The 27594-nt window shown below is 37.4% G+C and overlaps 2 protein-coding genes and 1 pseudogene across 4 annotated transcripts; 1 reads left to right on the top strand and 2 right to left on the bottom strand.

Annotated features, from left to right (window-relative positions):
- Positions 1 to 1456: 1456 nt before the first annotated feature.
- LOC121767435 (homeobox-leucine zipper protein HDG5-like) lies at positions 1457 to 5828 on the bottom strand. The gene is made up of 12 exons (XM_042163695.1): positions 5694 to 5828; positions 5207 to 5388; positions 4962 to 5134; positions 4766 to 4883; positions 4240 to 4428; positions 3425 to 3916; positions 3240 to 3341; positions 2937 to 3149; positions 2679 to 2847; positions 2343 to 2611; positions 2161 to 2256; positions 1457 to 2073 (listed from the first exon to the last, which is right to left on the bottom strand). Exons 2-12 carry the CDS (start codon positions 5360 to 5362, stop codon positions 1705 to 1707), a joined length of 2346 nt encoding a protein of 781 aa, XP_042019629.1. The 5' UTR covers positions 5363 to 5388; positions 5694 to 5828; the 3' UTR covers positions 1457 to 1704.
- An 8469-nt stretch (positions 5829 to 14297) lies between these two features.
- LOC121768474 lies at positions 14298 to 18791 on the top strand (annotated as a pseudogene).
- A 220-nt stretch (positions 18792 to 19011) lies between these two features.
- On the bottom strand, positions 19012 to 25268 carry LOC121768473 (lysine-specific demethylase JMJ706-like). Of its 3 annotated transcripts, none has more exons than XM_042165002.1 (11): positions 25002 to 25268; positions 23546 to 23924; positions 23111 to 23267; positions 22809 to 23028; positions 22353 to 22406; positions 22199 to 22278; positions 21841 to 22118; positions 21350 to 21748; positions 20909 to 21267; positions 20566 to 20808; positions 19012 to 19731 (listed from the first exon to the last, which is right to left on the bottom strand). In XM_042165002.1, the coding sequence occupies exons 1-11, from the start codon at positions 25002 to 25004 to the stop codon at positions 19444 to 19446; spliced, it is 2460 nt and encodes an 819-aa protein (XP_042020936.1). In that variant the 5' UTR covers positions 25005 to 25268; the 3' UTR covers positions 19012 to 19443. The 3 variants fall into 3 exon arrangements, with proteins under 3 accessions (XP_042020936.1, XP_042020937.1, XP_042020938.1); XM_042165003.1 differs by lacking the exon at positions 25002 to 25268 and adding an exon at positions 24136 to 24417; XM_042165004.1 differs by lacking the exon at positions 25002 to 25268 and having other exon boundaries at positions 23111 to 23176; positions 23245 to 23267; positions 23546 to 23684.
- Between the last annotated feature and the right edge of the window lie 2326 nt (positions 25269 to 27594).

The raw sequence follows: 27594 nt of genomic DNA, 5'->3' as shown, positions 1-27594 counted from the left end.
AAAAGTAATGGGACATAATAAAGATAAAGGATGCTCCCCTCCCTTTCATGTGCCATTTATTTATATATATATATATATATATATATATATATATATATATATATATATATATATATATATTTATATAGGGAGATGATCAAAATAAGTATGTGTTTAAATCCAGAAATGCAGACCAAATCTTGGCCCTAGGATTAGATGATCTAATGGTCAATAATTAACCAAAAACACGGAAGGTCATAATTAAGCAATTTTAGGTCATATTATAATATTTGGGTTTAATGTCATGCTAAGATCGTTTTAGGTCATGCTTTGTTAGCATGACCTAAAAATTACCTAATTATGACGTAAAAGTGACCTAATTATGATATTGTTCTGCGTTTCTGTATTTAAATCTAGTTTTGCATAGATCAAAACCCTATATATATATATATATATATAGATGCATTCATTTCCTTTTTGCATTTCAATCGATCTTCAAAATAATAGTACTACAGTAGTAAATTTTAAAGATGTAATTTTGCATCAACAAACTTGAATTTGCTTACCAAAATAATGAACCTTGAATCTTGATTCTTAATTCTTAGTTCTCCACCAAAACTCTTCACTTTTCAGCTTATAAGAAGTTTTTCTCCTTTTATTTGCCTGCAGTAATAACATTTTAAAGGCTGAATACTAAAATAAATGTATCATCGGTTTCTCAATTATATTATGAATTATAGACTTTGACTAATTAAAGTCACAGTCATATGATCTGTATAAGAAATCATATATGCAGTTTATCTTCATGTGATTTACTTTGCGCCTAAATCATAAATGCGTCTTGATGTGAAAATACGTGTAAATTCGAACTCTCATTAATGTCGCACAAGTTAAAAATAACGCCACGTTGAGGTTGAATTATTTTTAAAATGAAAATTTGATATTGCTAGAGCTTATTTATTTGGTAAAAATTGTGCTATGGAAAAATAATCTGATTTTCAATTTTGAAATTTTTATTATTTGATTTGGTTATAAGAAGATGAGGAGGTAATTTGATTCTCAATTATTAAATTTATGCATTTAGTTTAATTATAAAATATTAATGAAAGTAATTTTAATTTTTGAAATAAGAAAAGTTTCCTAATATTCCATGATTTATTTTCCTTATCATAGATCTTTGTAATGAAAACAATTATCCATTCTCACAATAAAAATGAGAACTTATTTGAAATTCATTCCAACATTAACATAATTATAATAGAAGAAGGAATAGAAGAATCATTATTGTGTGCCTAAAAATGCTCGATCATAACACCTATTTTTTTAAAAAAAATGATTTTTGAATAGATCAAGAGTATCACTATAAGGAGGGGCGACGTTGATGGATGAATGAACTTCTGAATTTTTAGGATTTGTACTCATTAATTTGGTATGAGTAGCACTATCACTAAAAATAATTTAACCATGCAAAGTAATGTTGGATAGTAATTTGAGAAGAAACGCTTATATTAATATTGAAATTGATAGTATAAATGAATAAGAGGAAGTCAATACCCGAACCAAGCAACCCTTGCTATGTGGTGAGGCCATAAACTATGAGCCTTACCAAGTAGCAAGGAGCTGTATCTTATATGGTGCGCTCTTGACTCCTATTTTCCTACTCACTCTAACCCTAATCATAATTCACCTTCAATAATTAGTTAATGTCTAAAATGAGAACCCAAATTAATTTATATCGGTGGGGGAGGTGGAGGGACCGTCGGCATTGAGAAGGGCGGTGATCTGCTGCACGATGTTGCAGAGGTGGTGGTTGATAGCCGTGACACTTGAGAGATTAAGCTTTGCGTTATGCATTGTGCTTGCCAGAACTTGGAGGCACACTGTGAGGAGGCATCCTGATTCATTGTTGCTGTTAGTGCTTGGGACGATGACGAACCCCATTGGTAACACCGGGATGCACGATGGATCCTCGCCGTTCATCACCATCTGGATCGCATCCACGTCCACTGTCGCGTACGCTACTAAGCTCCCTGAATCATCCCAGCAGCTCTCTTGCAGCACCAGCTCCACACTTTGTGATGAGTTGCTTGCAACCTATAAATATATGATCCCAATTTTAAGAAAGAAAGAAAGAGAGGATTCATAAAAACCCTAACTAATTAAATCAAATGGTGGACCTACATTGATGCGAAGAAGAGAAATGCAGTTTCCTGGATTGGAGCCATTGGCAATGTGAGCTACTTCATTCAGTGAATTCCCATTTGAGAGTACATCGATCTGTTAAACAAGTTCAAAACAAATTAGTTAGTATTTATATGCACAAAATGAGCAGAATTGGAAAAAAAATATATAGAAAATGGAACCTGAGCTCTGGAGCGTTCGTCTCTCAAGAAATCGAAAACCTGCTTGTGTTGAAAGGGCAGCCAAGTGGTGGAGACGGCGCTGAGCATCAAGCCATTAGGCTGGCCGGGGTCGGTGACTCTCCTGGTAGTGATCCGAACAGTATCATCAGCAGATTCAGAAAGGGCTGTCCAAGATTGGCCATAACAAGTGCTTATGTTGAGGCAGAATGTCCGAATCATCCTCTGCGCAAGATTCATCACACTTTTTCGTGCTTCAGGCGATGGGATCACTGTCATGTATTACCATTAGTTAGAAATTTATTTCATCTTTTCATCTTAAAGTAAAAATTGTTATACCTCCAAGATCAGATATGTTTCTGGCCATGAGGCTGGCAAGCCTCTCGCACTGCCGTTGCAGAACAGCGAGCCACCGCTGCGCCCCAAATGCCACACCACTGCTGACTAGACTGCTGAAGACATTATTGATCTGCCCATCTTCAACCTCAGCATGCTCCACCCATGTTACCTGAAAATAACATAAAATACTCATGGTAAACGTGGTGCAATAATTTAATGCATACATTAATGTAATGTGTAAATGAATAGGCAAATTACCGTTGAGTATCCATTAGGCATGTCCTGAATGATGCATCCAGAAGGGCGCCTCTTGTAGTAAGGAAAGGAAGGAGAGTAATCGTTGTGGAAGCCGTCCATTGGGAAATCGACTATAGCCCACATTCCCTCTTCCGCATTGTGCTGGCAGTACCGGAGGAAATGAGCCTCTCGTGTCGGGACTAATGGAGAAAGAACTTGTAGCTCAACATACATCTGCCATTAATTGATTGAATGATATGTCACAATTGCAATAAATCTAATTAATTTGTTTTAAATCTTTGTCAAGATTAGATTAATACTTACCAAGTGAATAGAACCAGTTACATGGCCAGGAGCCTCTGAGTGAACTACCTGAAGTGTTTTAGCTCTGGAAATGATAGAAGGGAAAAGCTCCATCCATTTATTCTACAACCAAAAACAACAGTATCCAAAACTTGAGTATTCTTGAAGCAAGAAAACACTATTATGTATATGTATGTATAGCTTACTGCATCAAGGAATGCATCCACAAGGGTGATGCTGTTCATGATCACAACAGCAGTATCTCTGGTTGCTTCAGTTCTCAGCTGATGAGGATACTGCTTGAGGCTGGCAGACCAAGAAAACATCCTTTCATACTCTTCAAGATTGAGGACATGTTTTCCAGTATCAGCTTCCCGAACCCAAAGGGGCTCGCCTGTCTGCCACATCTTCAGCAGCTCATTCATGGACGACATGGCCAGCTCCATGGCTAGAGATTTCTCCTCTTCCAAGATCAGAGTGTTGCCTGGGAAATGGGAGTTTTCGGGCATGAAAGGAAGAGGTATCATGTCAGAAGGGCAATTGCTCATGTGCTCTTCATCAAGCTTTCTTGGATAAACGCCCACGCCCATGTCCAGTTCTAATGAATGAGGCTGCTGCTGCATCAGCCCGGAGCTTGGCCCAATTGCCTGCATCGGCCGCCCATTGTATTGCGAGACCATACAACATACGCGCTCAAACTGCATTGCATATATATACATACCATCAATAATCCTTCCTAAAATCCCTTCTAGAGATTCTTGCTTTCTTCAATAACACAATTTTTAAGGCCACATTTTAATTTGTGTTGAATATCACTATTTTTTTGTCATATAAAGTTACACTACACACATGGCAGTGAACAAACTATGCTATAGTCATTTCATAAAGTTTGAAAGAGACAAACATCATCCTAATTTAGTAGTAGTATATCAGTTCATTACAAAGAATATCTACAACATTTCCAGACAAGGTGATTTTTTTGAAAAAAAAAGAAGAAAATAAATTATTAGGGTATATATACCTCCTCTTTGAGACGTGCATTTTCAATGCGCAGCTGCTGCTCGTCGTAGCCAATCTCCCCGAGCACACCGGGACCTCCACAGCTGGGGCATACTATATTCCTCAATGTGGCCTGCAGCCGGTAATTCTCCGTTTTGAGGCCCTCATTCTCCGCCCTAAGCACCACATTCTCCTTTCTATCTTGTTGTCCCTAAATAGATACAGTAATCATAATTAATTAAGGGAAAAGCCATGTAAATTAAAAGGTACTTAGCAGGACTTAATGATTTGTCCCAAGATAAACCCTAAACCACACGCATTAAAGTGTTGGTTCCCGTAGGAGAGTCCATGCAGCAGCAGTTGGGGTTGACTGCGCAACCCCACAGGGGGCATTAATGGCGTTGCCAGGCTTCGAAAGTAACCCTAACTTAATGAGGTAGATATTCACACCATAGTTTACCTCTTTCGTTTTGACCTTTTATATACCCACCTACTTTTACATATCCCTTTTTAACAGCTGGAGTAGTAAAAATTAGATGGTCGCTCACCTTCATCTGAGTGCGGCGGTTTTGGAACCAGAATTTGACTTGCCTTGGTTTGAGGCCGAGCTCTTGGCTGAGTTTGAGGCGTTGTTTGTCGTCTGGGTGTGGACATTCCTTGAACATTCTGGATCACGTGCGAATTAATTAATCAATCACTAAAATATTTAATTGGATTTGTAGAGAGAGGGAGAGAGAGACGCACGATTCCATCTCTTGGATCTGGCGGGCAGTGTGGCGGTGGTAGCGTTTGATTTTGGCGGCGAGAAGCTGCTCCGCCTCCTCCTGCTCATTTCCCGACGCTCCTTCGATGTGCTCGCTGCCGGAGCCGCTTTCCACTAATTCATCTTTGCTTTTCGCCATCGCGGTTTCTTCTTTCTGCTAATTTCAGAATCAATCAACCATTTTTTTCAAATGCTGAAAACGCGTGGAGATTTTTGAAAACCTTACCTGGAGAATCGGGGAGAAACTGGTGAAATTGGCCATGAAACTGAAGTTGGGGTTTTGGATGGAGGAGGAGTTGTGGAGAGACGAGTTATCTGATGAAATAGGGTGCCCTCGGCCTCCCACTGTTGGTGACGACAGAACCTGGCAATCTCCATACATTCTCTTCTTCCGCTGATAATCTCAATCTTCTCCCAGAATTAGCGTTTTCCAGAAAGGGAGTTGGGGAATAAAATTGAGTAATTAGTCCAAATTTATACGCTGAATCATTTGCGTTTGCATAAAAAAAAGGAAAATGGAAATCAAAGTAAAATGCCAAAACAATTTAGAAGAGGGTTTTGGCGAAAAAGGGGTTATCTTCTCCGTGGCGATGGATGGAATTTGGCAGTTGAAATATAATAAGAGAGATTGTTAGGAAAAGAAAATTAAATGAGTGAGATGAAAAAATGAAAGCGAATAAGAAAAAAAGCTGGAAACGAGTGAGAGTTAATACCGAGCGAGCCGTGTCGGCTGTGCGCTTTAAAGCAGCTTCTTCTTCTTCTGAATATGGAGTATGTTTCTTTACCAAACACACTTTTTTTTGTCGTTTGTATCTCTCTCTACCTATCTCTCTCAAACAGCGTTGCAGTGAGCTGTAATTATGGGTAAATGGAGGAGATACGATAAGGGATTGGGGTGGCGCTGTAAATGCGATGAAAGAAAACCGATGAAACGCCGGTTCATGGCTGTTTGGGCGACACGTGTCCCTCTTGTGACATGTGAGTGAGCGGAGGAGCCCACAAGTCAAACCTTTTTCTTCTTTCTTTAATCTCTCTATCGAAACCATCATTTTTAGGGTAATATTTCCACTCATTTACTACTTTTTGTAGTCGGATTCACTCCTTTTTTTCCTCTTTTGGATGAAGTCGGTTCAATATTACTTTTTCTATTTGACGGTAGTACCGTCATTTTGTCATATTATTACATAGACTACCGGTAGATTCATTTCACTTTTTAATAAAAGTCATAACATTTTTCTCACTTACTTTTCCTTCTCATTTGCTTTCTTCTCTTTACTTTTTTTTCTCTCATATTTTTTTTATCTTTTTATTTAATACATTACACACGTTTTTCTTAATTTCTATACCGAAAAGAAATGTTTCCACTACTATATAGAACGGAGGGAGTAATATTTAACTTGTACGTAAATTGTGTGATATAAAGTCGGTTCAGTCTTCATCTATTTAAGTTGTAATAACATTTTGTAATTAACATTTACAACCTTCCATTCACAATTTAAAATCCTCTTTTGACTCTAATACAAAAGAAATTTGGTAAAAAAAAGTTAGTCAAATATAAGTCATACTTTTATATACTCCTAATAGTATCAACATTAATGATTTAGTGAAAATTTTAAATTTCCCAAAATGATAAAATTAGACATTATTTCATGAATGAAAGAAAGAAGTAATATATGTTGTTTATCGGTTACATTTTACATGTGAAAAGAAGACCGGTTGTTAGAGATTAAGAGTTAGAAGTTTAAAAGGAAATAATTAATGAAAGAGCAAAATTGCTTGATGGAGTAATAAACAAAATTGATAGAATATTAAGGAATACAAAGTAGAGAAAAAAGAGTCAAAATGGACTAATTTTAGAAATCCGGGGTGTACTAGTTAAATTGAGGTCCAGTTGAGTTTTTATATAATATGGTTCATAAATAGACGTACTACTTTCCTCTACCCAAGTTGTTAAATAAATTAACCACAGTGTGTAATTGTTACTCTACATTTGTAAATGTGAATAATGACTTGTAAGTCTACGAATTACTATATGTTAATTTTGGAATAGCAATTTGTTTAGATTTTGATAATGAGACTGAAATTTCTCGAGCTTTAAGAATTAATGGATGTTTATGCAATGTAAATGTGCTGTTATATTAGTTAATTTAAGTTTTCACTTATAATGAAATAATAGTATGTTTGACTTGAGTAAGTGGATTAAATAAGTTTAATATAGCTCATCTCGGTAATAAAGGCGTTAGTCTTCTCTACGAGTACTATTCCCAAACAAATATATGTTTAACTAAAAAAATAATATTTCGAATTATTGGCGCCACTGATAACCAAATGTAATAGGAGTACTATTCTCAAACAAATACATATGTTATTGTTTAATTTTTAATACTTACAAAAAGCATGAAGGTACAAACATGAGTAACCAACTTCTTTTTCTCCAAGTTATTACTGAAACATAAATTGAGAATCTATTTACTAAAACTTAAGAACGAGAGTTGGTTTTTAGGCACAAGTGGAACACATGAGGAATATTTAACTAAGGGCATCCGCGGTGTTGCGGATGTATAGGGGGACATCCCAAAAACACCTCCTGCCACGTCATACGGACTTCCCACTGCGGATGCCACGTCATACGGACTTCCCACTGCACAGTGGCGGATAGGACATCCCGACGGACTTCCCACATTAAAAAAAATTCACAAATTCACAAATTAAATAATTTACGGATTTAAACAATTTACGAAATTAAAAATTCGACGCAAATACGGAGATCTTACAACCACTTTACTAAAAAAAGATACATAATTATAAAAAAACATACATAGTAACTAAAAAATTACGTAGATAAAAAAACTGTCGGCTCACTCCTCGGATTCCCCGCCGCCAGTACCCTCGTCGCCGCCGCCGCCGCCACCCCCCTCGTCGTCACTCCCCCGACATGTCTCCGAACCCCAAATCGCGCCGCATAATGTTGATGAGGGGTTTAAGCGACCGATTGTAATGGGGTCGGGTCGATTGACGCCATTCAACCATCGCATGTAACAAGGTTTCATGTGCTGCGATGCAGGCGAAGGAGGGGTTCTCGGGATTGTTTTGGGTGGGCGCTGTCGATTGGGCATCGGCGGATCCACTGGCGCTTCCCCTCGCAGTCCGCGCCACCGCCTTTTGCCCAACCGGGCCACGGCGGCGGTTCGACGATATGGGTGTCGGGAATTCTGCCTCGGCGGGGGGAGTTCGTGGGAACCAGCACTGCTACTGTACTCCCCGGAGGCGCTGATCTTCGTCCGCTTCGGCCAGCCAGATTCAACGCCCGCAGTGAACTTGGGCGAAGACTGCACCACAAGATAGACCTCCCAATATTTGAATTTTCCGAACCCGTTTTCACTGTCGGGGAACTGCTGGTGCGCCAGAAGCTTCACATCCTCAGAAGACATGCCGCTGGTTACTGAGCGGAGGTTGTTTGTGTAAATGCAGGCAAATCGGCTGAGCTGCCTCCTCAGCCACTCCCACTGTTTTCGGCATTGCTCTCCGTTGTGAGGCTTCCCCCCTGGCGGTTTGAACTGGAGGTAGCTTTGGCTAATGCGCCACCACATCCTGTCGATTTGCTGGTTCGCCCCGACGTTGGGATCTTTCACTACACTGATCCACGCCTTCGACAGCGCAATGCACTCCTCCATGCTCCAGAAGGTCCTCTTCTTCCCGCTGGACCCCTCCCCCGCCTCACCACTGTACATCGGGACGGGCGAGGTATTGCCCCGTCCCCTGCCCCTCACTCTCCCTGTCCTCCCCCTCCTCCCTATCATCGTTGGTGCGTCTGTGGGAGAATCCCGGATCAGAGATAGCCCCAACTCCTTCATCGAGAATGTGTCGATGCCAGTGAACTGAGTCTCGAGAGGAGTACTCAGGGGGGGTGTGTGTCCGTCGACAGTAAATCCATATAGGGCCGGTAGACCTTGTCCACCGGTGATTTGGGAACCCCCTGCCTACTCCCCCCGCAGACGCCGGCGACCCCTGCATCATCCCCGACATCTGGGGCATCATCCCCGACATTCTAGGCATCATTCTCGGCATTCCGGGTATCATCCCTGGCATTTGGGGCATTCCGGCACTCGCTCCGGGCATCTGGGACATTTGGGGCATCATACTATACTACTACGGGTACATGTTGTAGTACCCGGACATCATCCTTGCCGCCATTTGAGGTTGGGGTATCATCCCCGACATTTGGGGCATCGCGGCGGACACCGGCGTACTCCCGCCGCCGGGAAAATAAGGCGACTGTGACTCGCTCGTAGCGGGGGAATCGCTATCGTGATGCTCCATTGTTCTTTGAAAGAAAAGTATTTTAGAGAGAGATACTCGTTAATACAAGTGGTGCGAATGAAATGAAGTGCAACAATAAGTATTTATAGAATTTTTTTAAAAAAAATTAATGCAATAATCGGGATGTCCGCGTTGACGTCCGTGAGAGTCAACGCAATGGCGGACGTCCGCACGGACTCCGCGACGGACGTCAGCGGAAGGCCGCAGAACTGCGGTGTCCGCAGCGGATGTCCGTATCCGCGTCACATGCACACAATGGCGGACGTCCGGCACACCGGTTTGATGTCCGCCGGGACGTCTGCCACTGCGGATGCTCTAAGGAGCTTAAATGAACCTGAACTGACCACCTTGCATGAGAAAACTCGTATGACACTTGAGCTGAAATTAAATCTAAACATCATGTGAAAGATTAAACCAACGAAGCAATCTGAAATTACTTGGAAATCCTAGATCTAACACACGCAAGCATAATTGAACAAATAGAAACAATAACAAGGCTGAATATAAGTGAACACTTACTTGAACCAGAAGGTCGTTCAATAAATTTCAAAAACCAAGAAAAACATCCAATTATCAAACGAAAGTAAAAATTTTAATACTCCCTCCGTCCCGCAATAAGAGTCATATCGTGTCATTCATGTTTGTGTAACTCGTTATCATTGATATTATTATTTTTATTAATTATTTTTTTAGTTTACTAATTAGAATTTATTTTAATATTAGAATTCAAACTTTTGTTATCATGGCATTATCGTGTCGTGTTATTATGTTTTGTTAATATGAATTAAATCGTGTTACTATGATGAGTAATATTCAACTTTTTACCAGTGCTTTTTTTATTGTGTCGACACGATAATGACCTAACATGTACTTCCTCCGTTCTGCGGTAGTGGAGACATTTCTTTTCGGCACGCGATTTAAAAAAAATTGTGTTAAGTGAGTTAAGTAAATGAAGAATAAAGTAGGAAATGAAAAAAGGAAGAGAAGAATAAAGTAGGAAATGAAAAAAAGCAGAGAGATGAAGAGAGAATAAAGTAAAAATTATTAAAAATGTTGGCTTTTTCTTAAAAAATGAAATGACTCCATAACTATGAAACGTACCAAAATGTGAAAATGACTTCACTGCTATAGAACAGAGCAAATATTATATAACGATGCATCAGAGCTATGTGGTACCAAAATATAATGTTCCTCCTAAGTCCTAACTAACATAATAAAAATACGCGTTTCTTTGAAATCAATATTACTCGTGATCATTCATGAGCAAAAGAAAAAGAAATTTAATGTACTTTGGTAAGATATTAATTTCAGGTATGCTGTATGTTCTTCAATTGTTCAATTAATAGTAAGGGGCATTGATTTCGCAATTCTTTTGTTTTAATACACAATCACTTTCGTTACCACCGTATTTATTATCAAGCCATGTGCGGAATTTACAAGTGTAATATCTTCAATGGAAATTTCATAAATGAAAATAATGGTGATTCAATCCATTGGCAATGGTCGTGGCATTTTCATACTTTTATTTTTACTAACTAATAGAGATAAATAAAAATATTGGTCACAGCATTTTTTTGCGACCATTAATATTAATAAAACTTTTACGGGATATAAACTATTTAAGACCATTAGAATTATAATGTGGTACTAACATGATGATTTAATTACTATATATAATAATATAATTATATTAATATATGCTTAAATTTAATTTAAATAAGTTTTAAAGTACCTGTAAAATATGATTGTTAATGAATGTAATGATGTTAGTCACTAAATTTATATTAAACTAATAAATGGTTAATTTACATACTTATCATAATATGATTATTAAAAATGCGTAACTTAAAAAGAGCATACCTATATGTAATCAATACTATATAACTTACGTAATATGTGTAGGAAATATAAATTAAAAGTAAAAAAAATATATATATATAAACTTTTTTGACATACCAAAACTAGGTCCCTTTGGACACGTGATACTGATATAATTACGGCCAATGTATAACGCTATATATTGAAATTTATAAACATTGTCGATTATAAATTTATAGTAATGATCAATGGGTGATACTGTATCAATATAATTAAGTATATAACTATAGTAGTTTTTATAATATTTAATTTAAAGATCGTGATATGTGGTTTCAACTTTAAGATCTATTGCCACAGGCCACATATATAACTTTAATTACGTATGATATTCTAATATTGATTAGAATGTAGATTGGTAGTATAACACTGCAAAAATATTTTTTTTAAGGATATAAAAGTAGAAATGAAATCACCTGGACTTAGGATTTTTTAAAATAACCATAATTTAGGATATAAAGAAAGTGTTCCTAAATTGTGGACCAATATCTAATACTCCTAAAATAACATTGTAAATACAAATGTTTTGTTCCCACCATCTAATGCTAAATGAAAGTACGTACATAGTTTTGACAGATACATTTGTTTTTTAGTTCGTATATATCGTATTAAATATATAGCAACATTTGGAAAATGTTAGCACCATCTTCAGAATTTGCATTGCTGACATCCCAACTTTTCGAATTATTGCTAAATTCTTCTTGATATTTTAAGTTGTTCGTAATTACGATAATGTCCCTTTCTTTTTCAATACATAATAATAAAGGTTGGTGAGAGATGGTATGATTTTATTTTGAATTTTGAAAATCATAAAAAAGGAATTAATGTTGTTGAATAGCACTGCCAACTGCAATGGGACAGGTGGAATTACAGTAAGGGTGGCTTAAATAAATAACATTCCCCAACTCAAAATATACATTTTGGAGATTGGTTTGGGTTCATAAATTAGTTTGTTTCAAGTTAGATGAGAAGGACTGAGGTGGCCTGTCAAAATGTACTCATTACCCAGTAAATTATTGAGTATATAAATAAATGTTTTAGATAATCTAAAATTTATGTTGTGTCAATAACTGTATTTTAGTTTAGCTGCATTCAGAACAGAAGTAAATTTGAATGAAATAGAACAAAAGGAGAAAGAATCAAGAGTTCAATCTCACAACCTTCTTAATTATGGAGTGTTTGCTTAAGTTGTAACTATAGTTAATGCATCTATGCGAATAGGATAGGACTAGAATTTGCATCTAAAAAAAACACTGAAAATTATAAAATATAAGTTGAAGATATTGAGAATTAGGATGAACAAAAGGATTAAATTAGAAAATTTTGAAGAAGATTTCAATGTGTGGGTGGAGTGTGCAAAGGTATTTATAGGAAGTTGGTTTAATAAAATAAAAGGTCAAAAACAAAATAAAAATCTATTTTAAAAAGGAATAAAAGATTAACTGTCAATTCAACTGCAATACGCTTGGCCAATGTAGTGCACACGCGTGCCTTGTAAGTGTCATGATATCGGCCAAGACAACCATACGTGCATCAAGCATGCGTGGCGTGCTATCAGATTGCTTCACCCTTCTTCAACGTGACGTTCCACCATCACGTTTGCAAGGGTGTGACCAGATTCTACATCGACCGTGTTCATGCTAATAATTAATTTGTGACAACATGGGCGGACACACGTTCATGGAGGGTAAAACTTAAGCCCTTACCCAATTTTTTTAAAAAAGTTTTTTCTATTGTTAAAATTTTCAAAAATTTTGAAATGTATCTTTAGCCCCGCCAAACTAAAGCCGTTTAAGACTAAATCAACAGAAGTTGTATGGTGAAATGGGGCTGAACAATTAAGAAATCAAAAATTGGGGGATTGAGATGAAGAACGGTGGCTACCGAGGTGGTTTGAGGAAGAACACGATGTGATTATATTAGTTTATACTAAAACTATTAATATTATTATAAAATTTCTTCGTAAAATGTGTCAAGAAGTTGTGCTGCTTAAAAAAATGTCGGTTCATTTATGGGCTGTTGATTTAAATTACATGTGCAATAATTTCTTAAATTTAATACTATTTGTTTGAAATATATGAATTTTTAAAAAAAATGTATTGTGTTAAACTTTTATTTTTATTTAGGAGTGTTAACTAAATTCAATTTAATAACTTAGTTTTCAACTAATGAATTCAAAAGTATTATTTCAATTTTCTTTGCATATAATCCATGCAAACTCAAAATTTGTTATCTTAGTGACTTTAAACAGTAAGATAAAATTTTCTCTTTTATTTTTTCAGTTTAATTATGCAAATATATTTGTTTTATTTTAAAAAAATTCTTTTTTTTAATTTTAGTATACCCACAAAATTAGTGTCATTTTTATTTATGAAAAAAATTTCACTAATTTTTGTCTTTGCCTCTTGCACTTTACCCGTTACGTTACCAATACACATTAAAAGTTCTTCCATCCACAAATAAGATTATTTCTAATTTCTCGTTGACAATTCTAAGTAAAGACCCTACCAGCAGAAATTCCTGCGTCCGCAGTGACAATGTATACCACCATTTGTTATGAAATAGCACTCCATCACGTTTCAATCATTTAATATAAACTTGATAGAAAAAAAAATTAATCCATATTTTCAGTTCGATTTTCAATCGGTTTTAAAAAATGACTCGATTCATTTTGCGGTTCGACACTAAATCGGCTGAATTACTTCAACGGCTGCACATTGGCCTGATTTAAACGACGTCGCATAATACGTATTAGCATAGCTTAGAGCATCCGCAGCGGCGGGTGTCCCAACGGACATTCGCGCGGGACTTCCGCCATTAGGCGTGCGACCGGCGGACGCGGACGTTGCTTGCGGACACTGGAGTTCCGCGGCTTTTCGACTACGTCGACGTCTGTCATTGCGGTGCCACGACAGACGTCCTGATTTTTTATTTTTAAAAAAAAAAAAAACTCTATATATACGACTCGTTGAACTTCATTACATTTTCTCCGTATTCGTGTCGAAATTTTAATTCCGTAAATTGTTTAATTTAGTGAAATTGTGAATTTTTATTATTGTGGATGTCCGTCGGTACGTCCTTGATGTCCTTATGACTGGGCGGGTCAGTGGGAGGTCCTTTGGGAAGTCCGTCGGGATGTCACCGTTACATCCATCCCATGGAATAGTTGAATTTCGTTTCTCTTTGGAACTGAAATCCAATTTCAGTGATCTCTCCCGCCATGGCTATGCAAGCTGGAATCGGATTATCCAGGATCTTCCTAATCGCTGGAGCTGGTACTTTATTCCCTTTCTTTTATTTACCATTTTTTTCTTGTAGTTTCATTTTAGAAGGGGGTAAATTTTGCTTTGCTTTTTTCTTGTGAGATTAGGTTACACGGGAACTATACTATTGAAGAATGGCAAATTATCAGATGTACTGGGTGAGTTGCAGGTATTGAATTTTCCATCTCCATTCCTTTCGAACTAGTACGGTGTTGGAAATTTTCTTTTGAGTTGTATTTGAAATCTGAATATATGATGTACGGGTTCTTTGTAATTTGGTTCAAAGTTTGTATCTTTTTCTGATATTTACGAAATTCAATCTGGGAATGCTATTGAAATAGTTCTGTGAGGAGAGGCGCTTTGTTAAAATCATTTTCAGAGAAACTGATTTCTGATTCTGTAAATTAATAGACTAGTAGCTGAAGGTAACATTAAATGTGAGTATTTCTCAGTTAAAGTTAGCAGTATCATGATTGTTTGCTACATCGGTGACCTCTGTGAACTAAAGTTTCTTCAGCTACAACCTTTATTTTGATGAATATCTGATTCTGATTAATTTGTTAATGTTTCCTGGATACTCGGCAGAATTTGGTTAAAGGCATGGAGAAATCAGGCGAGTCGGAGGGGGATTCTGATTATTCTGATGCTATTGCCACCCAGGTTTGTGCTTGGTAGCGGATGAAATTACATCTTGATGTTACTGGTTTAGAGCTTATTGTTATTTTTTTGGTCACTTACTCAAGTACCTGCTTGTTGTGTACAATCATTGGTGATGGTGGTTAGGCATTTATCATTATCCAAGCTATCTTTAGAACTACTAAGATATCATCCTCTTTCGTGTGTTTTTCATCTGGTAGGTATTGTCTTTGTTTCTCTGCATGCATGTGCAAATGGATTTAATTTTGGATTTTGGCTTTTTTCATGTCCACCGAAATGTTGGGTCTCATTCTCCATTTTTGTTAAGGATCTCAGTAACTTGGTATTGTTAAAATCATCTTATGAGCACAATATTTAGTGTAATGTCCATGAATATTTCAAAAGATTTGCCCTGCAGATTCGATATATGGTTTGATCATTTTCAGGTACGTCGATTAGCCATGGAGGTTCGCCAGCTGGCCTCATCTAGGCAGATTACAGTTCTAAATGGGAACTCTACCCAGAGTCAGTATCATGTGTTTTTGTTAGAACATATGTCCCTTATAGTTTTGTAAGTGTTGACTCCTTATCTCTTTGCCGTAGGTAACTTAGCATCTCTAATTGTCCCAGCTGCTGCCGTTGGGGCTGTGGGTTATGGGTACATGTGGTGGAATGTTAGAACATATATATTACATTCATTTACATGCCTAGGACTTTCTACTTTTAAAGGTTATTCTTGTTTATTGTCTTATGTTTTCTTCTGCCAGCATCTGTTCTTTAGTGACTAATTCCCTTTTTCATGATATGACCCCTCCAATTCTCCATCTTCAAATGTCAGGGTCTTTCCTTCTCAGACCTGATGTACGTAACAAAGCAGAATATGACAAATGCTGTTTCAAACTTGACAAAGCATTTGGATCATGTGTCTGATGCTCTTGCTGTAAGTATGAGCTATTTTTTCGTTATGAACTATATCAACTGTTAAGAAGGTTATTGTGTCTGTTTTATGGGTATTGGTGTTTGTATGTTGATTGGCAAAGTAATAGTAGTTTTTTAATACATGCCTTGGCTTTTTAATCTGTTTTAAAGTTATTTATTATCATGTTTCTTTGTAACAGAATATCCTTGTTTAACATGAACTTGAAACATTATACTAGCTACAACCTTGGTGGTCCGACTATTTTTCATATGAAATTGCTTACAGATTGATTTTTTATATGATTTCCGAGCAGGCAGCAAAAAGGCACCTGACTCAGAGAATTGAGAACTTACAGAAAAATCGATGAGCAAATAGAAATTTTGAAATTAATTAGGAGTGAGGTACATGCTGTACCACTGATCTCTTTTTCTATTTCTTACTAGTAATTTATTAGTAATAATAATCATTTATATTAATAATTATAATCTTGGAACAGGTCACTGATGCACATGCTGATCTCTCTCAAATAAGCTTTGATCTGAACGCGCTGCACCAGATTGTTTCTGGTTTGGTCAGTTTTCACTATTCAAATCATTACCCTATCTTTTAGTTCTGTTTAAATAGGTTGTAACATTTTCATGTAAATGTTTCTTAACGTGTCTTGTAAGTAAAATGAAGAAGGTAACATGTACAAGGAGAAACAGAGCATAGTAATTAGTATGGGATTATTTTTATTGACTGTTGATTCTGGTCCTCAATTTTCTTGCCAGTAGTACAAGAAATGTTTATATTGCTTATAGTCATTAAGTTGCCACACTTGTAGATGTGTTTATCCCGTTATTTCTATTTGATGTTCGTGTCGCGCAACTGTCTCATGTTAAGAATTATCACCCATATACCATAATTAATGTTATATATCAAATGCTTCCATAATAATCATATTGCTTATTTAACATCCATGAACTCTTTGTAAATCCAACATGAAATAGATGCGCCCCATACCTTCTAGCTCCCTGGTTTCGCTATCCCAAGAATTCAAGTTAGTTTTGCTTTATATCATGAATTCAAGGCATGGGACTTTGTTTGGGATCCGGCATCATCTTTACATACTTGGTTCACACTTGTTTAATTGTTATTTATTTTGAACTGCTTCCCTCCTCCCCCCCCCCTTTTGAATCTTACCTTGTATGTCCTGTTGCAGGACAGAAAACTGCATTCACTAGAAGACAAGCAGGTGAACTACTTTTTTTTCAACTGAGTATTAGAATCTTCTCTATCTTTTGGTTCTGCAAGTTACTTCTCCGACTTGAATTTAACAAGCAAGTAAATGTTAGAATGTAATACTGGTGCTTCAAAATTGCACCTCTGCAGCAGTTAATACTTGATCATTCATGCTGTTTATAGGAGTTTGCAAATGCTGGCGTGATGTACTTGTGTGGCATTGTAAATGGAAAAAGGATGCCCATGCCAGAAAGAATTCAGGTTGGCTATTCTTTTGCGCCTGTAATTTTTTTTCTCCCCTTTCTTTTTTGTGATAAAGCCATTAATTACATGCTGACGTTTTCTTATCGAATGTCCTTTTCTCGTCTTTCCAATTTCTAGGTATGCCTTTTGAGGCAAGAAAAAATATGAGACCCATGTTTTTCTTAAAACCAATCTTGCTCATTTCAGTTGTTATTCAGAAGATATATGACACTTTGTCTCCTCATCTTGAGTGATTTCGAGCCGTATCTGATGTTTGGTCTTAACTGTACAATCAAGTAGTTTGTAGCAACCTGTTTTTCCTAATTAATTGTTTTCAATGATTTGGTACAGGATCAATTTAAACTTGCTGGAAATACAATGCAAAATCTCATGGTACCTCATCTATTTATTACTTAATATTTTTCCCTGCTATGTTTTAGGAAGTTCATGGATGGTTATAGTAGATGATCTATGTGATTTAATATTATACTCCCTCCGTTCCACATTAATAGAGTTGTATTCTTTTTGGATGTTCCAACATAATAGAGTCATTGCTATATTTGGAAAAAAAAAATACACTCTCTATCTCATACTTTATCCTCTCTCTAACTTTATTCACTCCACTTCACATATTAAATTTTATTTTTTAATCTGCTGTGACGAAAAGAATTGTTTCTATTAACATGGAACGAAGGAAGTATATGTTATTATTGATGAGGCTCTACATGCTAGCGGTCATCAGTGCTGAAAGAGTTTTGAGTTGAATAATCTATATACCCTTTGAAGTCTGGATGGGTCTTCAAGAATTCATCTAAACGTGGATTTGTGTTGACTGCTAGTACAATTTAAATCAAACCTATGTTGGCCTTGGATGAATATCAGTATAGTTAGAAGTTTGTCTAATTGTAAAAACAACCACATGGAAACACACACACATTTTATTTTGTTTTTAGGTGAACCTCCTGATTTCTTTACTATCCTGTTCAACTATTTCCATTCTGATCATTAGTAAACTTAATTTACTGGCTTCTTTTCAGGGTCTTAGAGGAATCGTAGAATCTCCCGAAAACAATTTGTTGACAGAATCGTATAATTTTTGAAACTTTTGTATCTTGAGCACCAGCTTCAGGCATGGAGGAAAGAATACTGAGTTTTTGAACTTGTGTGTATTAATGCAAGCTCTGTGTTCTTGTTGGTGAAGCTTGTCTTTATGGAAATAACACATGAAAATAGATTATGATATGGTAACATTTTTGTTAAATGGAATCCAAAAACCTGTAAAACACTTTTAACAGTTTTGAACAAAAATCACTGAACTTCATGCGTGGGTTCCACCTTTGGGGAACCAGAACAGGCAGGCGACTCTGTACCGAAACTAGCAGTTTAGAGGCCAGCGACACCACTACATTCTTTAATGCATTAAACAAAACACACTCCTTGAATGAACCTAAACGAAATCAAGAGACAATAATATCGAGTCCACCTCGGCTCTTGCAAAAAAAACAAGCAATATGTCGTGATACTGAGCATAAGAAGCTGGAAACACACAACGAAACAAGGAGTTTCTGAGATTTTATCAATATAGTTGACTGTCAATAGCTACAAGAAAGAATATCAGAACCCTATAAGAGAAGCAGCAGAAATGAGAACATCAATGGGAATTGCCTACACTAGCAAATGTACATGACCTAAAACCTACCTGTTGTATGTACCTATGACTTATGAGAGAGTTCTCCTGCCAAAGATTAAATCCCCAGCCGACAACCGCAAAAGAATCACTGTGCAATTTGTCCACATTTTGGAGCTTGCACAAAGAATAATTTTACTTCTAATATTTAGTTAACTTCATGTCGCTGCTTCATCAAAACGTATGTCTAACCTCCGTGTTGTTAGATCCCCCGAAAAAGAATGTCATTAGCCAAGTTAGCTAGGTTGAAGATTCTTCAGCTGCATAGCCACTATCACCTATTCCAGTTTCAATTTCTATCACCACCTAAAACAGTCACTCATCTTGGCTTTCTGTCCCTTGTGCTTTAGATTTTCTCTCGACTCATGGTGATGCCTCTGATCTCTGTGCAGTTCTGCACCTAGAACTTTAGGCATTTGTTTGAACTTAATGGAAGGAAAAGTGCTTCTTATGGCTAGTTTGGAATTAGCTTTAGATTCAGTAGAGCTCATAACATAATGGTGACTTTGATCATCAGAGATAGGACAGCCTGATGATGTTAAGATTCCACACTGCACTTCCAGTTGCCTTTTGAGTCGCTTGAAACCCTAACAAAAAACGAAGTCCCAAAATTTAGTTTAAGATATTACTCTTAACTCCAGTATTTCAGAAAGAAAACACTCCATCAAGAGACAAGTGTCACCATTACTGCAATAAGTAAAACCATTGAGTGAAAGTTCATAGAGATGATATAGATAATACTTGGTAGTTTGTAGCACAAAGAGATGATGATATAGATAATAGATTTAGTGTTTTTCAAATGAATTATCCTACACCCATCTCAACACTCAAAGTGGGACTTGACCAATCAAAGTACACCGCTTCATTTTCCATTAAAGAACCAAGTATTTTTAGCTCTGTTTGATGCAAAAGTTATTGTGGAGATCAACCCAGCCAAACCAAGGCTCCATTATATATGTTCACAGCTCAATTAAATAGTGTACATGAGATACCAGTGTGGATGGTAAACAAATACAAACTATGTCAGAAGACAGGTTGGAACGACTTAGTAACATGATTTAATTATCTTAGCATATTTTTAGAGTTACGGGATAATAGCAGCTCAAAATAATAAGTGGTATTAACAGTACTATAACTGTCATTGACTATATTCTGCAAAATCTTTAGATCAGCACATATTCAGTATGTGATTGTCTTCTATTTCTGTTCATTTACACCCTTCTTTCTATCTTTCCTTCTTTTGTGTGTAGGTGGGCAGCGGGAGTGATGGGAGCTTGAGGGTAGGGGTGGGGTAACTTTAATGTGGCTAAAGTTGAATAGTCTTCCATATTATAGCGAATTTCCAATTTGAGGTTTACAAATACGGCCAAATAAATGCTAAATATGTAATCAAACAACCCAGACATGAAATGTAATAATACCTGCTGGTCAGTGTTTAAAGATGTCAAATCACGTGCAGTTTTCCTTTCAACTTTGTAAGACGATCTTCGCTTAACCCTGAATATTTCTGAATCCGACTCATCTTCATGAATAGCACTTGTAGTGTTGACCTCCTGAACTACCTTCCTTTCGGATCTAGGCTTTCTGCTCAAGGGTTTGGAATATTCAAAAGGCATTGCATGTATGCTACCCTCGAAGTTAGAGTTTCCATTATCCTGCCCAGCCTGCCAAAGTAAACAAGTTCAGCATTTCATTAAATATTAATGATTCTTCAGTAAAAGAATAAAATTTAACAAAAACTCTAAGAGGATATTGAGTCTTTACTTTGGCCATCATTTTGAGACTTTCAGATGATTTCAACAGTAGCATAGAAGAAACAGACGCATCCGTAATTTCGGTCTTAGTAATTTTGCTGCAACTGGTTAAAACAGATCGGCATTCAGAAATTTCTTCGTCTGATACAGGAGAAATCTTTCCATAAGGGATGTAGCCATCATTTTCATCTCCTGAGAACATGCAAAATAGTGAACCAAAATCACCGCTGTTCCCATACTTCCGCTCAAATTCCTGCAATATATCCTTCTCCTCCTCAAAGTGTCTGGCTGCTGCTTCCATTTCTACAATGTTTTCTCTTACAGCAAGTGTTGGAGTCCTTCCACAAGGCCAATCAAGTGATGTTGTATCTGTTAAGGAACAGAAAGATGTTTAAATATTCTAGCAAAAGATATTATGAGAAAAATCAAAGCTATAGGAACTCTGTATTACCATGGTGGAGGCATACAGGGTGCGAGTAACACTGGCAGTTCAGATATGCTACATAACAATCACGTTTGCACTGGCTGCAGAGAATTGTTCCATGGGAGAAAGAAGAGATGGCCGTGCATGCTCTTGATTTCATCAGACACCATCTGGCATAATGCTGAAGCCGAATCAAATTAACAAAAGAAACCTTTATGCTTGTCTGTGATACCAAATCTCCATGTGTGTGCTCTGGCTCATCAAATTCAGGTCTTGCATAACGTAGTAGCATTGCTTCTTTACAGAGAAGCTCCTCGTGGGGAAGAAGAGGCATCCTGTTGAGCAGTGCATAGCGCCTACTTGCAATTGATCCCAGGTGAAACCAATCGCCCATTGCAAAATTAACAGCTTCACCACAATTGAAACCTGAAAGATACAGGAAATTGTTTCATATTTATAAGAACGACCCACTTCAGAACCACCCAATTTCAACCTGAAGCAGCATATTTATCACGTACCATGACTAAATCCTGAGTGATAAGCTCTAGGGAAAGTTATTACAAATTCCCCAGGGTTCTGGACAGCTCTATAAACAGGGATATCATGTTCTAACAATATGTTTGGTGGGAAAAGAGTTGTCTTCCCCAAAAGAACGTCAAAAGTTCCATCCTCCCAGTCACCAGGTAAGATATCATGAGCATAGACATGGTCCTTTACCACATTTTCAAAATCAATAGCTGCATGACCTGGAATGCCATACCAAGTTTTTGCAGCCCCGCAGTGGTGATAATTGATGCTGCACGTATAAGAAACTATGATCAGCCAATGTTAAGAATCATATCAGACACCATGCCTCTTAAGTAGAAAAACACATACCTATACAGGTAATGATCTTCCACATGCCAAGCAAAAACACTAAACAGCATCCCTATGTAAAGCATAGGTTCAGTGACACCCTAAGATAAACCACATATCAGTCTGGAAAGAGAAAAAAAATTAAAGCTATTTTGAAGAAATAAGTAGCACATACCGGAATTTCCGTCTCAAGAAGACGCAAAGTAGATATTGGCAGCCGAGGGATTTTCTGAAAACAAGTACAATATATAAGATACTAACAATCAAGTCCCCACAGAAGATCAAGACATCAATGTGTACAAAAAAAGACAGTGAAAGTGGATATAGTATCTTATAGAGGCTAGACATTTCAAATGTTTAGATAAAAGGTGGAGGAGAGAGTAAAAATCATTGCTAAATGCACTCCATGGAAGAGCCCTCCACAAGGATTTTCTTATACAAGAAATGGAACCATGAGAGGTTTTAGATATAAAAAAAACAAACATAAAGGGGGGAAATATGGAAAAGATGATAGTATAATATTGTACTACCAAAAATATCCTATTTTCTTATTAACATCTAGTTTGTCTGTCAGACAAATTCCATTTGAAAACAAAAAAAAAGACTAAAACCTTTATTATGAGAAGAACACCTTAAAATTCCAGTTGCTTTTTCCAAGTGGATCATTCGGAGAAGATGAAAATGCACTCCCATCGACATCACATGCATATTCGACACTTTCAGTCTTTCCAAAAGCTATCTCATTCCAAAATTCTTTTTCCATGAATGCGGCAGGAAGGCCCGCAACACTACCATATCTACGAGCAAAAATCTTGTTCGCCATCCTCTCAAAATCACGAACAGTATAGTTTCTGAAAATCATCAATCAAGTTTAAAGCCTGGAAGGACAATGGAATAGGGTAGAGCAATGCAGATAATAAAGGGAAAACTCACATCCCACTCATGAAAAAGGTAACCTTGTCGTCACTATCCCATTCAGCGAAACGAAGTGGTTGTACCCTAGTTGTAAAACTGAAATCAGCCTTCTCTTTTGTAAGAACTACACCAGCAGGAACAGAAGCACTTACAGGGGATATGATCTTGCAAATACCTGAAGATTGAAGCATAACTTTAGCTGTTTCTCTTCCAAAATAATAATAAAGATAGGTATATTAAGGATGACAAAAGCCATGATCTTAATGAAAGAAGCCATTGCAAAAGCAAATAGTTAATGTTGGCCATTTATTATGTAGCCAACTGCTAACTACTAAAATAAAGAAGTCACTGAACAGGAACTTTATCAGCAACAAAGGCCCAACATCACAAAATTCTTATTGCAACAAAATAATTCAATAAAATTCATATGTTATAATCAGGTGTTGAACATACCATATTTAGAGGCTTCTGGGGCAATCTTTTGGATATAAACTAAGGGATTCTGGAATTCCTCTTTAGTTGGACGATAAACCGGACACTCTGGAACTTTCTCTGTCCATTCGAGGTCCGAAATATCAAATTTAGCCACTTTCCTCTTCGAGAAAACATCTTCCATAGTGGAAGAACTGTTACCAAATCTTGGTAGGTCAGCATGACTGTGCAAACTAACACCGTAGGAAGCAGAAGTTCTTAAAGCATCACCACCACTCCTATTCAGCGTCTTGCTGACAACATAAGGTTCATTCTCTGTTTCTGTTTTCCTCCTTTTTAACATTTTATGCTTTAAAAATTCCAGTTTTGCTTGTCTAGAAGAACAAACTCTTCCCTCCACCTGCAAAACATAGCATAATCATTAATGTAAAACATGCACAAAACAAATTTTAAGTAAAGCATTTGATCAAAGCAATAAAGCATGAAACAAAGTACTACAACCCATTTGAGGAACAGAAAAAAAGGCTGCATCTATAATAGTTCAAAATTTGAAAAAATAACTACTTGACGCACTCTTTTGTGCATTTATCATCATTTAGAACAAGCTATACCTAGACCCACGAAGGGGAATTGGTGAAACATACTCCTACTAGTATAAGAAATAACAATTCTCTTTTGTCATTTTGATGTCGATTCTATTTTCTCTAAACGTCGTATGATAATCGTTGTTTCATCTGTACTCACTGTAGAGACAAAACATATTCTGATGACTCCACTAGAACTATTATCTAAGATTAAGAATATATTAAATGCATCTACACCAATTAAATCTTCAACCTTTGTTATAGAGTAGGAAAAAAAGTCAAACATGAGAATATGGAATAGAAAATTAAAATTTCCAGAAAAATGAGACATCCTAAAAGTTCACCAATTAAGTCAGAAAGGTAGGCTGGTAAAATCTATAAATGGCACCGAAACCAGACAAATTAAAATGCAAAAACTCCTAGGTATGTACATAGAGTTTCAAACAGAAATAAAATAGGAAATAAAGTACAGAAAAATGAAAACTCCCAAAAAAAATAAACCAAATAGAGAAATAAAGAAGAATGATTAAAAATGAACAAATCAAAAAAGAACGCTCATCCCCAAAATCGAAGCAGTGACAACTTAACAAAAACCGCATTCCTTGTATCCATATGGAATAACCACCGATCCAAATGAGTACATGAAAAAGAGAAATATTTCCGTAATTTAGAAGAGGCGCCAATCAAATGCCTGATTTTCATGGCCACGGCAGCCACTCATCCAATGCAAATTTGCAGCTAAAAATATACTCCTACTAGTTCATGAAGCTCTCAACAGGCCGAAATTTCAAAATAAGCTGTTTTAATTTTTTGGCACATAAAAAATCGTTCCTCATGAGTCCATAAATCAACCAGAAATGCACATCAAGCACAAACAATTAAATAAAAATTACCATCTCATCCACCAAATGTTTATCTCAAGCCTCCGTCTTCTCGGAAGAATAAAATACAACCAAACGGAACTATACTATCCGCATTCTGATAATAACTCCGGGAACGATGCGAGTCAGGTTCACAAATCAGAATTGCGCGATTGACACAACACAAAAAATGCAATTGACGGCGAGTGGCCTCGCCGGCAGTCTGCGAATTCGCTACGTGGAGAGAGGTGTGGAGAGAGAAAGTAGGAGGTTAGAAGGAGTTGGGAAAAAACTGAAAATTGTAAAAGAAGGGATGAGTCATCGTTTATAGTTTCAATGTGATGTGTCTCAACAAAGTTGTTAATTAATTATTAATTTCCATTAAATAAAGCAATTACAGCTAAGAGTGCCAATTTGGAAAGGAATAAACGGGGATTAATAATTACGTAAAATACAATATTTTTGAGTAAAGTTAAAAAGGGGGAAAGAAGTGTGAACTACGAAGGAAAGTGGTAGTTGTTGGGTTGGTTCAACCAAACGGCTGCCGCCATTTAACGCGCCGTTACAGACAATGAAATACCGAATGTGCCCCGCAACAGAACTTGGTCACGACCGGGAAAAGCGGTGGTTTGGATGGTAAAAGCTAGGATGTCAATCAGCTAACCCATTCGGGTTCAGGCTAACCCTATCAAGTTGTCGGGCTATTCAGATTATGGATTTTTCGGGTCATAAATTTTCAACCCTAACCTGCCAAGTTTCGGGCTAACCCATTTGGCTATTCGAGCCTAATAACTTTCCAAAATAATCTCTTGCATCAAAATTCTTGACTTTGGTGGTGGTAAGACAGTAGTGGCAAATGATGTGGCGATGGAATAATGAGTTGAGATGGAACTTGAAAGTATGAGATCGAGTGGAAAAGTGTATAATGAATATTGAAAAAGACTAATTATTGTGCCACATGAAATTAAAGAATACAAACAACCCCTAAAACTTAATATTTTTTAATTAAAAGTTGTAACCCACCGAGCCGACTCGTAACTCACATACCCATTCGGGTTAACCTATTTTGTATTTGGGATATAAAATTATGGCCCTAATCCATTAATTTTATCAGGCTATTCAGATCGACCCACCCACGGATTTTGGGTTGGATTGGTAAAAACTAAAAGGCATGTGATCGAGAATTGTTGGTTGGTTGGATATGATAACGTGTGGAGGCGATAGGCGTTGGATGTTGGCGGCATGGACGGTGATGAAAGGCTTCGAAAAACGGCTGACACGAAGTATGCGCATTTGACACGTATCCACAGACCTGTTTGGCCTAATCAGATTGTTGATTAAGTCCGCCGCTACACAGACCTTTTTCCTTTTAAAATTCCCGCATTTAGCTGAATGCCATCAAATCATGTCAAACCCATTTATTCTCTTTACGTGGAGTTGTATCACGGGTTTATTCACTTCCACCTCACCTCATATTTATTCTTATCTTTCAATTCTATGTTTGTCAAGCCGACTATATGGCTCGCCTTTTTTAAAATCATGAGATTTCCTTCTAAATGAACCATTAGCCGACTATATTTTTCTTGATTGTTTTTGTTGGCAATGATAAAATTAATCAGGAAAAAAGTGTTCTTTTAGTTACTTTCTTTTCGTCTAAAAAAATTAGATAAATTTGTATATAACACCGATTTCAATGTGCAATTTGTAAAGTAAGAGAGGAGATCAAGTGAGAGAGAGGGAAGGAAAAGTAATGGAAGTTGTGGAGTAGTGTTAAGAGCACCCACAATGGGGCGCCCGATGGCACGCCCGATGCGTGCCATCGTCATCGGGCGCGCCCGATGACTCCATTGTGGGTGCCCGCCCGATAGCAAGCCCTACGCCCACGCCCTAAGCTTCGGGCGCGGAAGAAGCGCAGACGATGGCCTATCGTCCGCGCCATCGAGCACCATTGTGGGCTCCACGGACGATGGCACGCATTTTTGATTTTTTTTTAAATGCTAAATTCGAAAAATTTGTATAAATACCTCCTACCCCGACTTCATTTGTAACATTTCATTTTACGATTCCACTCTCGAAACTCACATTTACTACAAAATGGATTCAAGTCCCAATAGTCCGATGTTTAGTGGTGATGCGCGTTGGCCGAGTACAGAACCCGACGAATATCGACCGTTCGACGCCTACACGCAGTACGATCCCAAATTCAGTACGGATTCGTATGGTTTGGCTGACATGAAGCCGTCTCCAAACCGACCCGCCCCCCCTCCCGCCGCGCCGCCACCGCCGCCGCTGCCGCCCCCGCCAAAAAGAATCGGATCCGGCACCGCGCGAACAATTTGACACCTCCGGCAATGAATGAAGAGTACGCCCCCGGCCGTACAAACTACCAGCCGGATGAAACCCTCGTCTTGGCGAGGTGTTGGGTGGATATATCGGAGGACTCGATATTCGCCAACAACCAGAAGCAGCTCGCGTACTGGGAGCGCATCGTCGAGCGCTACAATGAAGCGAAGCCGCCGAGCGCGTACAAGCGCCAACGGGAGCAGCTCCGCAAGCACTGGGATCAGGTGAAGAAGCAAGTCAACCTGTTCGCGTCGGAGTACGAGAAGTGCGCGAGGGAGCAGGG

Source organism: Salvia splendens, chromosome 15 (genome assembly GCF_004379255.2).
Source record: "Salvia splendens isolate huo1 chromosome 15, SspV2, whole genome shotgun sequence".
Lineage (NCBI taxonomy): Eukaryota > Viridiplantae > Streptophyta > Magnoliopsida > Lamiales > Lamiaceae > Salvia > Salvia splendens.
Note: the sequence above shows the minus strand (reverse complement) of the source record. Positions and strands in the feature narration are given on the sequence as shown.

Bases quoted from the DNA above. Each gene is read 5' to 3' on its own strand.
- LOC121767435 (XM_042163695.1), bottom strand. From the start codon at position 5,362: ATGTATGGAGATTGCCAGGTTCTGTCGTCACCAACAGTGGGAGGCCGA. The intron at 5,135-5,206 runs GTAAGGTTTTCA...TGAAATTAGCAG, and splicing joins GTTTCTCCCCGATTCTCCAG to AAAGAAGAAACCGCGATGGC. The intron at 3,150-3,239 runs GTAAGTATTAAT...AATTAATGGCAG, and splicing joins TAACTGGTTCTATTCACTTG to ATGTATGTTGAGCTACAAGT.
- LOC121768473 (XM_042165002.1), bottom strand. The intron at 21,268-21,349 runs GTAATACAGAGT...GTTCCTTAACAG, and splicing joins CCCTGTATGCCTCCACCATG to ATACAACATCACTTGATTGG. The intron at 20,809-20,908 runs GTAAAGACTCAA...TTACTTTGGCAG, and splicing joins GTCTCAAAATGATGGCCAAA to GCTGGGCAGGATAATGGAAA.